The following is a 17,574-nucleotide window of genomic DNA, read 5'->3' on the forward strand; positions in this document are numbered from 1 at the left end:
GATTTAGAAAAGTAAAGAGAAGTGGGTGGGAAATCTTGGCTTTTGGGCAATGGTATTGGTACCAGTGAAGATATAGAGGAAAGCAGATCCATTTGCATAATAATATTATTATCCATAATCAGGAACTGAAAAAGTCCTTTCACTTTGTTTCCTAAATCATGTCTTGTGACTCATTCCAAAAATGACTCCATACTCAGAAACACCTGTCACTCAGGACAAGAGAGACCTATTTCAGGAAAAAGATTTGGAGTAAGATGCTTGGTGTTAGGGATTTGTAGCAATTAGTGATCCTGGTCACTCAAGTCATTTATAGCCAGAGTTCTTCAAACCCACTCAGTCAGTAGCAAGATGCAGCAGAAAGAGCTAGAGAGAAATCCCATTCAGAGTAACTTCAGACAATATAAAATATCTGGGAGTCTACCTCAGAAACTTTTGAAAACAATTACAAAATGGGGGCAGTTAGGTGGCGCAGTGGATAGAGCACTGGCCCTGGAGTCAGGAGGACCTGAGTTCAAATCCAGCCTCAGACATTTAATAATTACCTAGCTGTGAGGCCTTGGGCAAGCCACTTAACTCCATTGCCTTGAAAAAAACTAAAAAAAAAATTACAAAACACTTCTCACACAAATAAAATCAAATTTAAAGAACTGGGCACTATCAACTGCTCATGGATAGGCTGAACAAATATAATAAAAATGACAATTCTACCAAAACTAAACTACTTATTTAGTGCCCTACCAATCAAAATTCCAAAAAATTATTTTAATGAGTTAGAAAAAACTGTAAGCAAATTCATATGGAGAAATAAAAAATCAAGAATGACCAAGGATTTAATAAAAAAAGTACAAAAGAAGGTGGCTTAGCCCTACCAGATCTAAAATTTTATTATATTATAAAGCATCAGTTATCAAAACTATCTGGTATTGGCTAAGAAATAGAGTGGTGGAGCAATGGAATAGATTAGGTGTAAAAGCAGGAGATGATTATAGTAATCTGCTGTTTGATTAAACCCAAAGAGTCCAGTTATTGGGATAAAAGCTCTCTCTTCGATATTGGGAAAATTGGTAGTATCGAAGAAATTTGGATTAGACCAACACCTCACACCCTACACCAAGATAAGATCCAAATGGATACAGGATCTAGACATAATAAACAATATTATAAGCAAACTAGGAGATCAAGGAATAGTTTACCTATCAGATCTATGGAAAGGGAAGCATTTATGACAAGAGATGGAGAACATCATTAAAAACAAACCAGACAATTTTGATTTCATTAAATTAAAAAGGTTTTGCATAGACAAAATCACTGCAACCAAGATCAAAAGAAATGTAGTAAATTGGGAAATAATTTTTACTACTAGTATTTCTAAGAAAGTACACATTTCTAAAATATACAGAGAACTGAGTCAAATTTAAAAAAAAAAGACAAGCTATTCCCCAATTGACAAATGGTCAAAGTATATACAAAGGCAATTTACAGATGAGGAAATGAAAGTGATCCATAGTCATATGAAAAATTGCTCTAAACCTCTAATTATTAGAGAAATGCAAATTAAAACATCTCTGAGATACCACCTCTCAGACTGGTCAATATGACCAGAAAGGATCAATGTTGGAAGGGATGTGAGAAATCTGGGACACTTATACATTGTTGGTGAAGCTGTGAACTCATCCAACCTTTCTGGAAAGCAATTTGGAATTATACCCAAAGGGCAATTAAAATGTGCATACCCTTTGATCTAGCAATATCACTAATGGGTCTATACCTTGACCATGAAAAAGGGAAAAACATCACTTGTACAAAAATATTCATAGCAGCTCTGTGGTGGCAAAGAATTGGAAATTGAGTGAATGCCCATCAATTGGGGAATGACTTAACAAACTGTGGTATATGTATGTCATGCAATGTATGTCATGTTCTATTAGAAACCAGGAAGGATGAGAATTCAGAGAAACCTGGAAGGATTTGCATGAACTGATGCTGAGTGAGACTGGCAGAACCAGAATGGGATTGATGATCAATCTTGATGCACTTGCTCATTCCATCACTGCAACAATCAGAGACAATTTTGTGGCATCTGTGATGGAGAATACCATCCATATCAAAGAGGGAATTGTGGAGTTTGAACAAAGACCAAAGACTATTATCTTTAATTTTTTTAAAGGTATCTTACTATGTAATTTTGTTATCTCTCATTTTTTAATTTTTCCCTAAAGATATGATTTCTCTCTCAATACATTCAATTTTGATCAATGTATAGCATGCAAACAATGTAAAGATTAACAGACTGCCTTATGTAGGGGGTGGGGGGGGAGTGAGATGGGGAGAAATTATAAAATTCAAAAAACAACAAAAACATTGTATAAATTGTTCTCCTGCTTCTGTTTGCTTCCCTCTGCATCAGAACAAATGAATCTTCCCAAGTTTTATTTTAAACTATTCCCTTCATCATGTCATCCAATACAATAGCATTCTAACTCATTCATATACTATAATTTGTTCAGTCATTCAGCAATTGATGGGCATCCCTTCAATTTCCAATTCTTTACTATCAGAGAGTTGCTATAAAAACTGTGTATATATGGATACTTTTCTTCTTTCTTTGTTCTGTTTGGGGTAAGGAAAGAGTAGTGGTATTGTTGGTTCAAAGGATTTGTGAGTGATACAGCTGCCAGTAGACACCTGGGCTGCTCCCTGTACAATATCAGACTCCTCAGACTAAATGTGGGACCTCCTCTATCCTAGTGAACAACCACTGACCCTCTTTAAGATACCAATTTAGAAGATTCCACTCAGTATATGCTCCCACCTATACTCCAATTTCAGTGTTTATGGCCTTCTCTCCTACTGCCTCCTAGTACATTGTCTCATTATGCCAACCTGAGATGGGAAAAAATGTGATATTTTCTTCAATTTCCCCATCAGACTTCAATCTGATTGATTTTCTAGATCTCTGAGTGAACTAAACAGGAAAGAGCTGAGCTATACTGCTTTCTGCTACTCCACCACCTTGACTAGTGTCTAACCCATTCTCTTTTGATGTCTAAGATTAAATAAAGCAAGTTCTGGGAAAAGAACCTAGCAGTAATGAGAACCTAGAGGTGATAATCCAGAGGCAGTGACTTCATCCTAGAGGGGATGAACTTTAAGTACAGGGATTCCTGACACCATCTAGACTCTAAATGTGAGGAAACACTATCTCTAGATATTCATACCATGAGACAAAGCTTAACTACCCGGGATTTATAGCTATGACCTGAGTTCCACTGCAAATTAAAAATAATTTTTATAAGTTTGGAACTGTCCTCTACTGAAATTAGAAGGAAAAAGATTTAAAAGATTGAAGTTAAATTTGATAGTTAAACCTGAAATTAAACTCCCTTTAAGAGCATAGAAATCACAAAAGTATCCATGCCAGATGTAACCTTTCAAAACATCTAGTTCAAATCATTTTGAGAAAACTGAAACCTAGAAAGGTAAATGATTTGCCCAACATTATACTGTGATGTAATCCTTTTCCCCATCCCATAGATTATAAGAAATTAGAGCAAGGAGAAACCTCAGGATTTAGCTGGTCCAAAACTTGCATTTTATCAATGAAGAAGCCAGGGTCTAGTGAAGTGCCATCACTTGCCAAAGTTGGTATTACAATAAAATAGTGTTAATTCATAGTATGATGAGAATTCTGGATTTGGATAGAGGCAATACAAAGATTTGGTTTATGCTTCCAAATCCAGAATTCTTGAAAAATTTTCCTATCTTGTACATAATACTGTATGGTCTTAAGACTTTTTTTAAATGAATGTTCTATTTATGAAAATAGTCAATGGAAAAATTTCTATTTAAAAGCAGAAAAAGTGGGGCAGGATGAGAAACAGCTGCATTTGGAGGTGGGGGGACAGGCATTTTATAGCTAAAATGCAGGGAGTGAGCATCTTTGAAAAAAATTCCATTTTAAGAAAAGTAGTAAGCTTTAGTAGCACTATGAAGTACAGAAAGACTCAAAATTTCAAATGATATCTAATTCTATTTAGCATAGTTCATAGTAAACTATTGTAGTTCAAGTTACTGCCAATTATTTAGGTGTTTTTTTTATTCAGAAAGAATCTAAAACAAGAGTTCAAAAATGAATTCCTTGAAAATGAAAGCAGCTGAAGCTTGGTCTTCTTTTTTATGGCTGAAGAGTTTCTTTGCTCTAAATCCTCTTAACATGTTCATTCTTAGTACTATTTATAGAATTTCAAAGCTAGAAAGTATCTGGGTTATGTCCCCTAATTTTTTCAGACGAGATAAGATTAGCTCAGAAACAAAATCAAAATCTTATCCAAGGTAACACAATGAGTAGCAGAACAAGGATAAGAAATAAGGTGTACCCTTCCCCTGCTCTTCCAAAGGTGTTTTTTCAGTCTGAGGACCATTATGTTAGGGCAAAAGTACAAAAGAATCACCTATCCACCCATAATAGCAGGATACCATAATATGAAAAATAAGGGAGGAAAGAATACTGAGGAAGGAAAGAAGGAAAAGAGAAGAGAGAAGCTAAAAGGGAAAGGAAAAAGAGAAAGGGGAGGGAGGAAGGAAACAAGGAAACAAGGAAAATTAAGAATATATGTGCATATATATATATATATATATATATGGATAGAAACAAAAGCAAAAAGAATCCCTATGACTGTGTTCTTGTTTGTTTTTGACCTTATTAATATAGATGCATATTGACAGTTGAAAATAAATTTCAATACTTCCATGAATACATCATTTTACTAATAGAGGTATTCCCTCTCAAAGTGTGGATTGTAAGCAATCTGCACCCTCTTGTTTATAAAATTCCTGTCCATGTCCTCCCTTATATCTTCCAAAGAATATTAAAATTAGTTTTAAGTCTTATCCTCCAGTTATGTTATTCTCCTTGCCCATGATTCATAACTGATTAACCAGGTTTTTGAAGTCATCTATTTCCAGGAGAATATCCTTTCACTCTGTTCCATTGTCCCATTTAGCTGACTTGGGTTTCTTGAAGGCTTTGCTAAGAAAGCACAATTATCTAGCAGGTTCTATCACATTGTGGACTATCCCAAAACAAGACTGCTGTGCCAGGACCAGTCTAGTACAGAAAGGTTCATCACTAGTAATAGGTTGGTCATTAAATGAGAAATATGTTTTAAAAAATTGCATATTTTTTTCTATGACAGCACTCTGATAATACTTGCTTTCAAACCATTTTATATCTTTCAAGAATGTTTGTAAAAGGGTGTGATGAGCTATCTCTGGGCATCCTGGTCAAGCTTTGTCTTCCCATGGTCAATGAATACAATATACAAAACAGCTATCAGTACTGCTAAAATCTTGCTGCCCTCTTGTGGTTTATTTTGCCCTATTTCTCATCACCTTCTCAAACTTAGCTTTATTATTTATTTTGAAATCCTACTTTCCTCCTCCCTGCTATGGAGAGTGGCCATTAATTTTTTTAATGTTAAAATATGGTTTAAATTGAATATGCATGTCAAGTATGCATTACTCAGAATGGAAGATTGGTGGAGGTGGTGGTAGTCATTCGTGAAGAGGACCATGACATCAGGGAAATGATGCCAAGATTCATTATTTAATTTAAAACGATTTCATTCTTGTTCCATTCCTTTTACCAGGCTAGGAATGTGTTCTTTGTTGGGAGGCTTATGGTTATATTTAGGAAACAATCCCATTAACTGGAAACAAAAAAAAGCACAAAATTAAAACTAAAACTTTCAATGTGTTCTTATAAACTAGGAATGGTGGGAATGTTTGAGTAGGATGGATGCAATAACCTAAAATTGAATAAATTATAAAACATGAAAAGAAAAAGAAATTTACAAAAGTGTAGACTTCCCAGAAGCCTCAAATCTATATTAAACAGTTACATACATAAGTTAGACATAAGTAAGAGACAGCATTTTAATATTAGGATGATTGTCATAAGAATATTAATAGTGATTATGTCCCCAGACATGGGGGGACATTATATCAGATGAAGGGGCAAATATCATTAAGTAGATAATGGGGAAGAAATGACATTGCTTTCTCTAGCTTTTAATCTGATCACTCATCTACATGAGCAAACTAGAGGAATTTAGGGTTAAAAATTGGAGAACCCCAAATCTATTTTTAAAAAATTAGCTAATAAATCTTTATGAATGAAAATTTCAGGGAAAATATTGCATAGCCTCCATAAGTTGGATGAGATGTCTGAGGAAACCAACCTCCCACCATATCATTTAGAATAATGAAAGGGCAAGTTCAAGGACATTAATTATCTGAGAGGACTCTATTTTTGTTCTAGTAAGCCTAGCTCCTTGTCTAAGGGCATCATTTGAGGAGATAGAATGCTTCAAAGCCCAGAATTGGTGGGAGAAAACTTAGGGTATGAGCTTTTGATTAAAAAGTTGGCTAAAAGAACAGTGGTACTCTAGTCAAGGATTTCAGTTAAGCCAAAAATGAGAGGAGGTTAGAGACTAACATCAAGCAGCATATAGTAGAACCACAGTTCTAGAAGACAGTGTCTGCAGTAGCAGCTTGTAGCATAGACTGAAAGATCAGCATGAAGCAGTCTCCAAGCATCTGAGACTGATTAGGAAACCAGTATCAGTGGAAATAGTGCAATGATAGTACTAAAGGATATGTGTGGTAGGAGATGATGCTTATCCACCCAGGGGCCATGGCAACATCAATTCCCCTTGTCTATGTCTCTCTACTTGTGATTTCTAAGACTATGTACTCTTCCTGATAATGATAGGCATTTTTGTAGAGGTGTGCCCCAGTTTTATGGGAGAAATGTTGTACTGCTATTATTCATACACTATGGCATTGCATTAAATGTTGTTTCCTTGAGCTAATTTTGTCCTGTGACAAGGAAAGCACATGGGTAGAGCTTCATGAGCTATAGCTTTAGAGATGTAGACACAGAATACTTTGAATTGGAAGGAGTTATCTGCTAGAGCCCCTACCCAGGGGTGTGTTGGCAAATGGCTATGACTCTCTGGGGGAAAATGTACATATATATTAAGCTTAATCTGTATTATTAATATTTTTCTATTGAGTTTAGACAATCAACAAAATAATAAATCAAATTGTTGCTATCTTAAAATCAAGCCCTGATTTGTAGTCTTTGCTGATTTCTGAGGTATTAACTGCTCACACTGAAAATTTAAAAATCAGTCTCCCATTTCAGGATGACTTCAGCCCATCTGATCTCATCCTACAAGTCTGGGAACATACTAATATTAATATTATATTCTTATGAGAGTCACCCTAATGTTAAAATACTAACATTTCTCTCAACGTCCTTAAAAGTAAATAAGAAAAAAAGTATTCTTTAAATCTCTAGGTGTAATTAGTGCAAAAAAATTATATTACCTGGATTTAGGATCAAATAAACAGGCAACTAGACAGAGCAAATCTACATTTTATTTGTTCTCAATGAAATTATTTAAATACTCAAAAGGATTTGTGATCTCAATGACAATGTATATTCATTCCCTTCATCTGTCCATTCTATTTAATTCTCAGCCCCATAAATTTGTTCTCCTATAAATTTGTCACAGGGGATCTATTTAACGCATTACAAACCTTTGTCAAGTTATCTTGACAATTTAAAAGATGCCAACAGAGCATGGACCCATCCATCAGTTATCCCCTTCTCCTACCAAGTGAGGAGATTATCTTTTTTGGTCAAATTTCTTTTTTTGTAAAGTTTAATTAAGACCTTGCCTTTATATCACATTCATTTTTTAAGATGCCCCTCTCTTGCTTTCCTAACCTACAATCTTTCCTTTGAGACAAAGATTCTGAAGAAATAAACAATTCAGCAAAATCAACCAACGCATAGTCATACTTTTTTACAATTACAGCCCTTAAATTCTTTCTTTTTTTAGATAAACATTTGTAATCTGTCATGACCTACTCAGTTTAAACTCTTCATAGACTAGAATGCCCCCATGACTCATAAGATACTAGTAACAACAGAATATTGATATTCAGAAGATGGATCTTTGTTTTGAGGAAAAGTTTGGAGTTATTAGGAAAAAAAATTGGTGAATTCCCAATGTTAATCTCATTCTATTCGATTTTAGCCTCAACTTAAATGTTTACAATATTTTTCATATAGAAATTTATCTATATATATATATTACATACACATATATAAGTATCCAATTACAAAACAAGCCAATCTTTTATCACTCAACTCAATTTTACATACGACTCCTATGAAATTTTCTTTTTCCCCTCATTTTTGAGCAGTTTTCTCCTTTTATAACTCTCATAGCAAGTGTTTGTACCTGTACAATCCATTTGGTTATTATTTTGTTTTAAAGTTGTATAAATGTCACTTTCCTCTTTAAGTATAAAAATAAAGGAGAATCCTGTTTTATTATCTTTGTATTGCCATCAGTGCCTAGCATGTTGTTTTGCATATTGCTTATCCTATGTGCTGCTGCTGCTGCTGTTTGTCTTTCATTCTCGAAGAAGACCATGACATCAGGGAGGAAAAGCACGTAAACTGGATTTGATTAAGGAGGCGCTGTGCTAAGTCACCAGCCTCACTTTTTCCTCCAGAGTGATCTGAGTCCAGTAGCCAGATAGGAATCAAGACAACTGGAGATGACTCTGGATACAAGGCATTCAGGGTGAAGTGACTTGCCCAAGGTCACAGAGCAAGTACATGTCAAATGTCTGAGGTCAGAATTGAACTCGTCCTCCTGACTCCAGGCTGTTGCTCTATCCACTACACTACCTAGCTGCCCCAATAAATATTTTACACATATATCACAGGCAAATGTCTGATACCATGTCTAGGACAAAATGCCAGGGGCTTTGCTCTAAGTATGGACAGTGGGTAGGGAAGGGATACATTGACTTCCTTCTTTTTGTGATCCTGAAATCATAATTCTCATGCCTTCCCCTTGTGCTGAAAAAAGAAAGGTGACCCCTGGGAAAGAGGAAGGAAGCAGGGAACCAAGCACTATGTTAATTACTTTACAAATAGCACATCATTTGATTTTCTTAACCCTAGGAAGTGTTACCATTTTATAGTTTAGGAAACTGAGGCAGACAGAAGTTAAATGACTAGTTCACAGAGTTAGTATGTGTCTAAGAACATAATAAAACAAGTATTATTGACTTCAGACTGTGTTCCATCCACAACCTCACCTGGGCTGCTCCCTCTATCCTTTTGATTTTGCCTACTTTATGACCATTTCCTAGGGATCGGCATACCTTTCCCATCAAAGCCTGCAGGGGCACCACCTATACTTTCTTGGAGCTGTTCCCAACACTACTCCTACAAATAACAAGATTTCTAGTTCTGACTCTGCTAGGAAATATTTGTTGAATTTAGGGATTCACAAAATAGCAACCTAGGCTTGTTTTTTATTGTTGTTGTTTTAGCATGCCTTTCCCTTTTGCATTTGTATTAGCATTTTACCATGAATAGATGGATTTTTGTTTTAATGTCAAGTAACTCTCTTCTAATAGCTATTTCTCTGATGCACAAATTCTGAGCTACTGCTCACATGAAAAGCGGCTAATTACTTTCCCCAAACCTAGCAACAAGTTTAATGCCATTAGATCCCTGTTGAATATTATTTTTTAAAGAGGAGCCCAATGTGTTCAAAAGAAACAGAGTAGCAGTAAATGTTAAGAAAATAAAATAAAATAAAATAAAGAAACTTTTTAAAAAGTTAAGAAAGTGTATACTCCTTATATAAATTTACAAAGCCTAGAAAAATTCAATGGCAAATAATTTGAGTGAGGAAGTAAAAGTGATATTTTTAGGAAATAAACTACAGCCTTTACAATTTGATGAAAGACACAGACAATGAAGACGTCAACTATCCAGGATATATACAAGATGAGTCAATTCTGCTTTTAAAAAAATTCAAGTGATAGAAAAGACAAGGATAATCCTATGGTCATGATCTGTAGAAGAAAAATTGGTTTTAGGAGGGATTAAAACATAGAAACATATTGTGGTGGCAAAGAAATGGAAATCAAAATACAGTGTGTGTGTGCGTGTATGTGTGTGTGTGTGTCATGGAACACTACTGTTCTATTAGAAACCAGGAGGTATGCAAATTCAGGGAAGCCTGGAGGGATCTGCATTGAACTGATGCTGAGTGAGATGAGCAGAACCAGAAAAACAATGTACACCCTAACAGCAACATGGGGGTGATGTTCAACCTTGATGGACTTGCTCATTCCATTAGTACAACAATCAGGGACAATTTGGGGCTGTCTACAATGGAGAATATCATCTGTATCTAGAGGGAAAATTGTGGAGTTTGAACAAGGACCAAGGACTATTACCTTTAATTTAGAAAAAAAACTGATATCTTATTGTCTGATCTTTCTATCTCTTATACTTTATTTTTCTTCCTTAAGGATATGATTTCTCTCTCATCACATTCAATTTGGATCAATGTATACCATGGAAACAATGTAAAAACTGGCAAATTGCCTTTCTGTGTGGGGGGTAGCAAGTTTAGGGGGAAAATTGTAAAACTCATAATAAATAAAATCTTTAAAATAAAAAAACAAAAACATGGGAAGAAAAACCACGTATAACACATGGGAAGAAACGCACATATATGATGAATAATAGTGGCATGAATTATAAGAATAATGGCATTAAATTTCAAAGTCAAAAACGAGAGACATTTTGTGAAATGATGGCAGTGGCTTCCTACTACCTCAGCAATAAAATATAAACTCTTCTATTTAGCTTTTAAAACCCTTCACAGGGGCAGCTAGGTGGCACAGTGAATAGAGTACTAGCCCTGGAATCAGGAGGACCTGAGTTCAAATCCAGTCTCAAACAGTAATTGCTATCTGTATGACCTTGGGCAAGTCAGTTAACCCTATTGTCTTAAATAAATTTTTTTTAAAAAAACCCTTCACAACCTAGCTTCACTCTGTTCTTTCCAGTCTCACTAAATAGTACCCTAACCACTGTTATCCAGACAAGCATATCTTCTCGCTGTTCCTCATAGGACACTTTCTTATCACCCTGCCTTTTTCATTAGCTGACCTCCAAGACTGGAATGTACTTGTTTCTTATCTCTAGCTCAGGAATTTTCTCTTTTCCCTAAAATGCAGTTCAAATAACATTTTCTGCAAAAGATTAACAGGTTGAAAATAAGAAAATGAAACAGCAGGAATAAATATAAAATTCTACATATAGGATTAAAATTAAGAATTGGTCAAGTATAAAGGAGGTCTGGATAAATTGTAATTCATGTAAAGAAGTACTGAGAACTTTAGTTGACAACTAACTCATTATGAACAAATAGTATATGCCTTAAAAACTGTCAAAGCTACAGAAAGGCAGGAACACTAATAAATTATTGGTGGAGCTGTGAATTTGTCTATTTTGGAAAACAATTTGGAATTATAATTAAAAACATCCACACTTCTTGAACTCAAATATCCCACTACTAAATAAATACTGCCTCCCCGCCCCTACAAAGATAGAAAGGAAACAACATGAAAATATTTATAGAGCATTTTTTGTAGTTTCAAAAAAAGAAGCAAATGGGAAATGGATAAACAAATTATGGCACATGAATGTGATGGAATATTATGAGGTAAGTCAATATTAATGTACTGGGCAACATAGTGATAATGACAGCCTATAATCTCAGTTACTGGGAAGACTGAGGCTGGTAGATCTCTTGAACTTGGTGATTTTGAACTACTAATGATGAGCTAAGTTAATCAAGTTTCCTCACAAAACCTGGTATTAATATGTGATTAATATATGATCTCCACCCCTACCCCCGTGGGAGACCACCAAGTTATCTAAGGAGGAAGGAGCAGGTCAAAGGTCCATGACAATTTGCACTTCCAAGTCTGGGATAAATACAGGGGAAAAAAGATAGATGGAAGGAAGAAAAGAAGAAAGGAAAAATGCAAGGAAGCATGGAAAGAAATATAAACTAGTACAGAGTGAAGCAAGCAGAAACAGGAAAATAGTATACACAGCTACAACAATGTAAATGAGAACAAAACACTCAAAGTGAATGCTAATGTTGTGTAATAATAATGGTCAAATCTGGTCACAAGTTAGTCCGTTTCCCTCTCTTTGCTAAGCTGGAGACTGAAGAGCTGAATTGTTTTTTTTTTTTTAATTCTTTGCTACATAGCAAGCAGCAGGGCTATTCAAAGGATCCTTGTTTAATTTGTTCTACAAGCTCATATAATGACTCACTGAATGAGCAGGTAACAAAGCCAATGAAATATTACAGACTTGGTTTCATTTACATGTTTTAAGGGTGAAACCTTAAGCAATTTACACACTGAACTGCTTAATCACAGATTTTTAAAAGGTTAGAAGACAGTCAATCAAAGGTTGTAAAGTAAGTATATAAACAAACTCAAACTTTATACTTCTTTAGGAAGTATGAATTTCCTCTCTCAGGTAGATCAGCAATACCTCAAATTATCTTTAAAAGGCAAATGAGGGGTAGCTAGTTGGCATAGTAGATAAGAGCACTGGCTTTGGAGCAGGAGGATCTGAGTTCAAATCCAGCCTCAGACACAACACTTCCTAGCTATGTGACTTAGAGCAAGTCAGTTAACCCCAATCGCTTTATCAGAAAAAAAACAAAAAAAGTTTATATTTTTACTTATGCCTCTTAGGAGGGGAGAGAGATAGGAAGGAGAAAGAAGAAACTGAGTAGGACAGATTTCCTCTCTCCTCTCCACTTTCATTAGCCATGACACCTTTTAGAGGGGACCAAGAGGAGATACTGCTCCTAAGAGATACTCAAGTCCTGTGAAATAGTGGAAAGCCTAGGGAAATAAATATAACAAAGATACTGGGCCCTACAGGAATCATCTAGGACATGCCAAGGAGACATTTGGCGTCCTAGGGTCCCTGAGGATGTTAAGCCACCCTGGTCACTTGAATTCCTGCTATGTTCCTCTCTCACATATGAACTCACTTTTATCATTGACAATGTGTATGTTTGTGCACTTGCCTTTAGGGAGGAATATTTTGTAGCTTTTACTTTTACTCTGCCATTTCAGTGCTTTAAGTTAATTTCATTGTCTGGCTGACTATTAAATGCAAACCCATTGTTGGAGCTTGTGAATTATAGTTTTAGGAGTATAGACCCAGAAAGTATCTTGAAACCTAGGATAGTGACTCCCCAAGGACACTGTGAGTACCAAGGAGAGTAGGGTTCCTTCCAAAGAAGGAACTATAGTTAAAGGGTCAGACTGAAGAGGAGACAAAGATATAGTGAAAAATGAAGGTCATATAAGGACATAAGACATCAATAAATGAGAAAAAAATATTAGCTTGAACCACATATCCTGATGCAGGGAAATAAAGACTCATTAATACTAAGACTACATATGAAATAGTTTGTTCTATAAGCGGCATCACATTTGCGAGAAGAACTAAAAAAAACTACAATTGTCCAAAGGAGAATAAGCAGTATCTTGAATAATATGAAAATCATGCTATATAAATAATGAAAGAAGAAACTGTGGTATTAAGAGAAGGAAACATTTAAAAGATTCATGGTAGATGTCATCAAATATTTTGAAAACCTACAGAGGGTAGAAATAGAACCAATGGATGCAGTACAGTAAATTTTTAATTCAATGTTAAGAAAGAACTTTTATTCTACTATCTTGAGTGATGTAATAATGAAACTCTTATCAAGTGAGGAACTAGTCTAGCCATCACTGAATATGTTTAGGGAGAAGAGGGAAGACTATGTTAGAGCTGTAAGAAAGGATTTCTGAATTCAGGAAAACGACTAAATGACTCAAAGTTCCATTCCAAACAGAAGATTTTCTGGCTACAGCTTGTCAAGAATGGAACTAATAATGAAAACTCTCTCATATGAATTGGAGTAGATTTTTGAATTCAATTGTTCTTCACAGATCTGGGAACTTTCAATGTCTCTAAAGAACCATATGTAACTTTTTAACAGTCCATGAAGGGGAAAAAAGAATGCTCCTAGCTGTCCACCTGTTCATGAAGACTAAAGGAATTGTTAGCTTGATGTAATAGAAAGAGCAATGGGCTGAGAATCAGGATTCTGTTTGGCTGATTACATAAGTTTGAGAAAGCCTTGCTGGTCTTATTTCTTCATCTGTCAAGTGAAAGATTAAACCTCATAGTATCTAACATCCCTTCTTCCAATTTTAACACTGGAAAAGTCTGTCACTTCCAGGTTTCCTGCACTTTAAATTCTCTTTAGAACAGGGCATATAATAATACAAGATGGGATAAATGTTGCTAAAATAGTACTCAAAAATGAGGCAAAAGTTTTTGAGAAAAAAAAACAACTAGCAAAGAAATTTTCAACACTGGAACTGCCTTTAATTTGGACAAGCATAGATATTTCTGTGTGAATAAGAAAATAATTCAATAAAATTCATTTCATGGTAGGTGATTTAAAAACCAATAATAAATCTGATGACCACATTTTAGAGCTATTCTGAAAAAATATAAAAGATCCTCTGTAAACAATACATTGGGAGTGGCTATACTGTATATTTCCTTTTAAGTTCAACAGATATGAAAATGTCATTCCTTTTCCTGTTCAAAAGTATTGATTTGAGTAGAAACAATACAGTTAATGATAAAATGATTATGTACAGGATATATATTCTATATACACAGAAATATACAAGCATATAGATATAGTAGCTATTAAAGTAACACTTCTTAATAACACCTAATGCATTTTTAATCATTGAATGAAAAATTCTCTGGGTAATGCTCTTTTTTTTCTGAATCCCTTAGAAAACTATTTTTTTTGTTGTTTCTAGAGGGTATCCTGCAAAAGCAAACGCAATTTCTTTTGTTCTTCCTTCTTGGGTAACACCCATTTCTTCTTTAGGTACTGGATTTCAATTGTCCCAGACGTTTTGGCCAAAGCCAGACCAAGGAATCCATTTGTCTTTTCTGGATCACCCATGACTGTTGCAGTTAGGAGCCTAAAATGAGAAAAACATTTATTTACAACTACATCAATTATGAGGAGACTCACAACATCCCTTTTGTGTTTTCTTTTCCATTTCCCATGATAGTTTTTTGCCCTCCCTCCAAACCAAGAAGCAAATAGAAAATTAAAAAAAAAAAAACCAAAAAACTCTGAATTCATGCTCAAGGAATTAAGAATGAGTGCTCCGTGGTCAGCGACCAGACCAGTAAAGGGTATAATCAATCACTAAATCAATTTATTAAACACCTACTCTTTGCTATGCATTACACTATGAACTGGGGCAACAAAGGTAAAAAAGAAATAGCCCCTGGTCCTCAGAGCTTACAGTCTACAAATATACAAATAAACACATGCAAAATAAATACAAGATAATTTTGGGAGAATTATCACATAGCAAGTGGAGCTGGAGTTTAATGTTGCAGAAAACAAGGGAAACTAAGAGGTTCAGGTGAGGAAGAAGAACAGTCTAGGCCTAAGGGAGAGGAAGTGAAATGTTCTTGAGTCAACCAGGGCAATATGTGGACAAGACTGGAAAAGTAGGTTGGGGCTCAGTTAGACATGTGTTTTTGGGAAATGACTCTGGCAACAGGGTGAAAGATGGATTGTATTTAATGAAAACTTGAAACAATACAACCAATAAGGGAGGGATCAGTATTCTTCCTGAATTTCCTGGCTTCTAAGAAATGGGAGCAATTTGGTTGTACTGCATTATAGAATCATCCCAGGAACTTGAAAGCAATCATTCATCCATTCAATAATTTAGTCAAGTGTTTATTGAAGTGATTATATTGAGGAGCTCCAATCCAATATTTCTAAATGCCTGATAGACATCTCCATCTGCCTGTACTATTAGTACTTCAAATTTAACATGTCCAAAACAGCAATTCAGCTCCACCACCACTACCAGTTAAACATTCATTTCCTCCATACATGTATATTTTACTGAGAGAACTTCATACTGAATCTGGAACCAAAAAACTTGGATTCAAATATCTACTATTACCTATGACTTTGGGTAAGTCATTCATCCTCTTAGCCCCTGGTTTGCTCATATGTAAAATGAAGCTTTGAATCTTTGCTGTTTTGATCTTATATCCCCAGTCATATTTGATTCTATTTTTACAGCATTTTCTTCAATTCTCTCCATTCACACAACCACTCCTCTGGTTCATGGGTCATGATTTTTCACCTTACTTTAATCTCTCCTCTTTCCAACTCATCCTCTCATCCATCCAACTGCCAAAATTATCATTCTGAGCTTAAGTAAGGTCTGACCAAATTATTTCCCTCCTCAAATACTTTCAGTGGCTACTTGGTGCCTCTAAAATATTGTCTTTTTAACTTAGCATAGAGTGCTCCTCATAATCTGTCCTATCTTAATTCACATTGTTGCCCTTCACAAAATGCCCTTTCTCAGCCTCTTTTGCTGGATCTTCATCCAAGTCATGTCTGCTCATGGTGAATGCCCTATAGGGCATAGGAATGGGTCCCTTTTCTCCCTTTATATCAGTTTACTTGGCAGTCTCATCATCTCCTTTGGATTCAATTATCATATCTCTGATAATGATTTTCAAACCTGTTCATCTAACTTGAACCTCTCTGCTGACCTTCCGGCTAAAATTTCCAAATGCTTTTTTGGACATTCTTGACATCCTCTAGATGTCTTAAACTCAACATGTTCAAAATCAAAATTATCTGCCCCCCCCAAATACTTCCCTTTTCCAAACTTCCTTATTACTTTTGAATGCACTACCACCTTTCCAGACTCCGAGACATTTTTCCCCCAGATTTTCAACTATCATCCCCAGTTTCTGTCTCTTCCACCCTGCTTCCATATCCAATCTAATTGCTAAAGCTTGTCAACTTTGCCTTTGTGACCTCTCTCAAAAAAGCCCCCTTCTCTCCTGTGATATAGCCATGACCCTGGTGTAAGCTCTCATCTCCTCTGCTTAGACTACGTGATGGGCTACTTGTCAATCACTCTCTACTACAGTTCAGCAGTCATTTAGTTATCAAAATTATTTTCTTAAAGCACATACTCTATGAATAAACTCCAGTGGTTTCCTATTGCCTCTAAGTTCAAATATAACATCCTCTTCAACTGACTGTCCCTTAGTATATGGAATGCTCACCTGCCTCATATGTGCTTCATGGTTTTCCTGCTCTTCCCTAACACCCAGCAAAAATCCTACCTACTATAGGAAGCCTCTGCCAATTCCTTTGAATTCTAGTGTGTTCTCTTTGATGATGATTTCCTATTTATCTTGTATATAGTTAACTGTACATAGTTGTTTGCCTGTTCTTACCCCAAGAGACCGGAAGCTCTGGGCAGGGGCTGTCTTTTGTCTTACTTGGCATCCCCAATACTTAGCACAGTGCCTCAGGTTTAACAAATATTGATTGATTGAAGTAGCCAGGCAGCACAGCAAATAGATCACTGGCACTGGAGTCGGGAAGACCTGAGTTCAAATTCAGTCTAAGACATTTACTAGCTACTTGACCAATTTGACTCATTCTTTAATTGTAAAAAAGGATAACATCATCTACCTCATAGAGTTGTTATAAAGATCAAATA

At 35.5% G+C, this 17,574-nt stretch overlaps 1 protein-coding gene across 3 annotated transcripts in view; it reads right to left on the reverse strand.

The window, feature by feature from the left end:
- Positions 1–7,493: 7,493 nt before the first annotated feature.
- Positions 7,494–17,574, reverse strand: part of DYNC2I1 (dynein 2 intermediate chain 1) — a 123,733-nt gene continuing 113,652 nt past the window's right edge. For all 3 annotated transcript variants that reach the window (XM_074193242.1, XM_074193243.1, XM_074193241.1), the window contains one exon: positions 7,494–14,991. In XM_074193242.1, coding sequence (XP_074049343.1) covers positions 14,820–14,991 — 172 coding nt within the window. In that variant the 3' untranslated portion in view covers positions 7,494–14,819. The remainder of the gene's footprint in view (positions 14,992–17,574) is intronic.

This window comes from Macrotis lagotis, chromosome 7 (genome assembly GCF_037893015.1).
Source record: "Macrotis lagotis isolate mMagLag1 chromosome 7, bilby.v1.9.chrom.fasta, whole genome shotgun sequence".
NCBI lineage: Eukaryota > Metazoa > Chordata > Mammalia > Peramelemorphia > Peramelidae > Macrotis > Macrotis lagotis.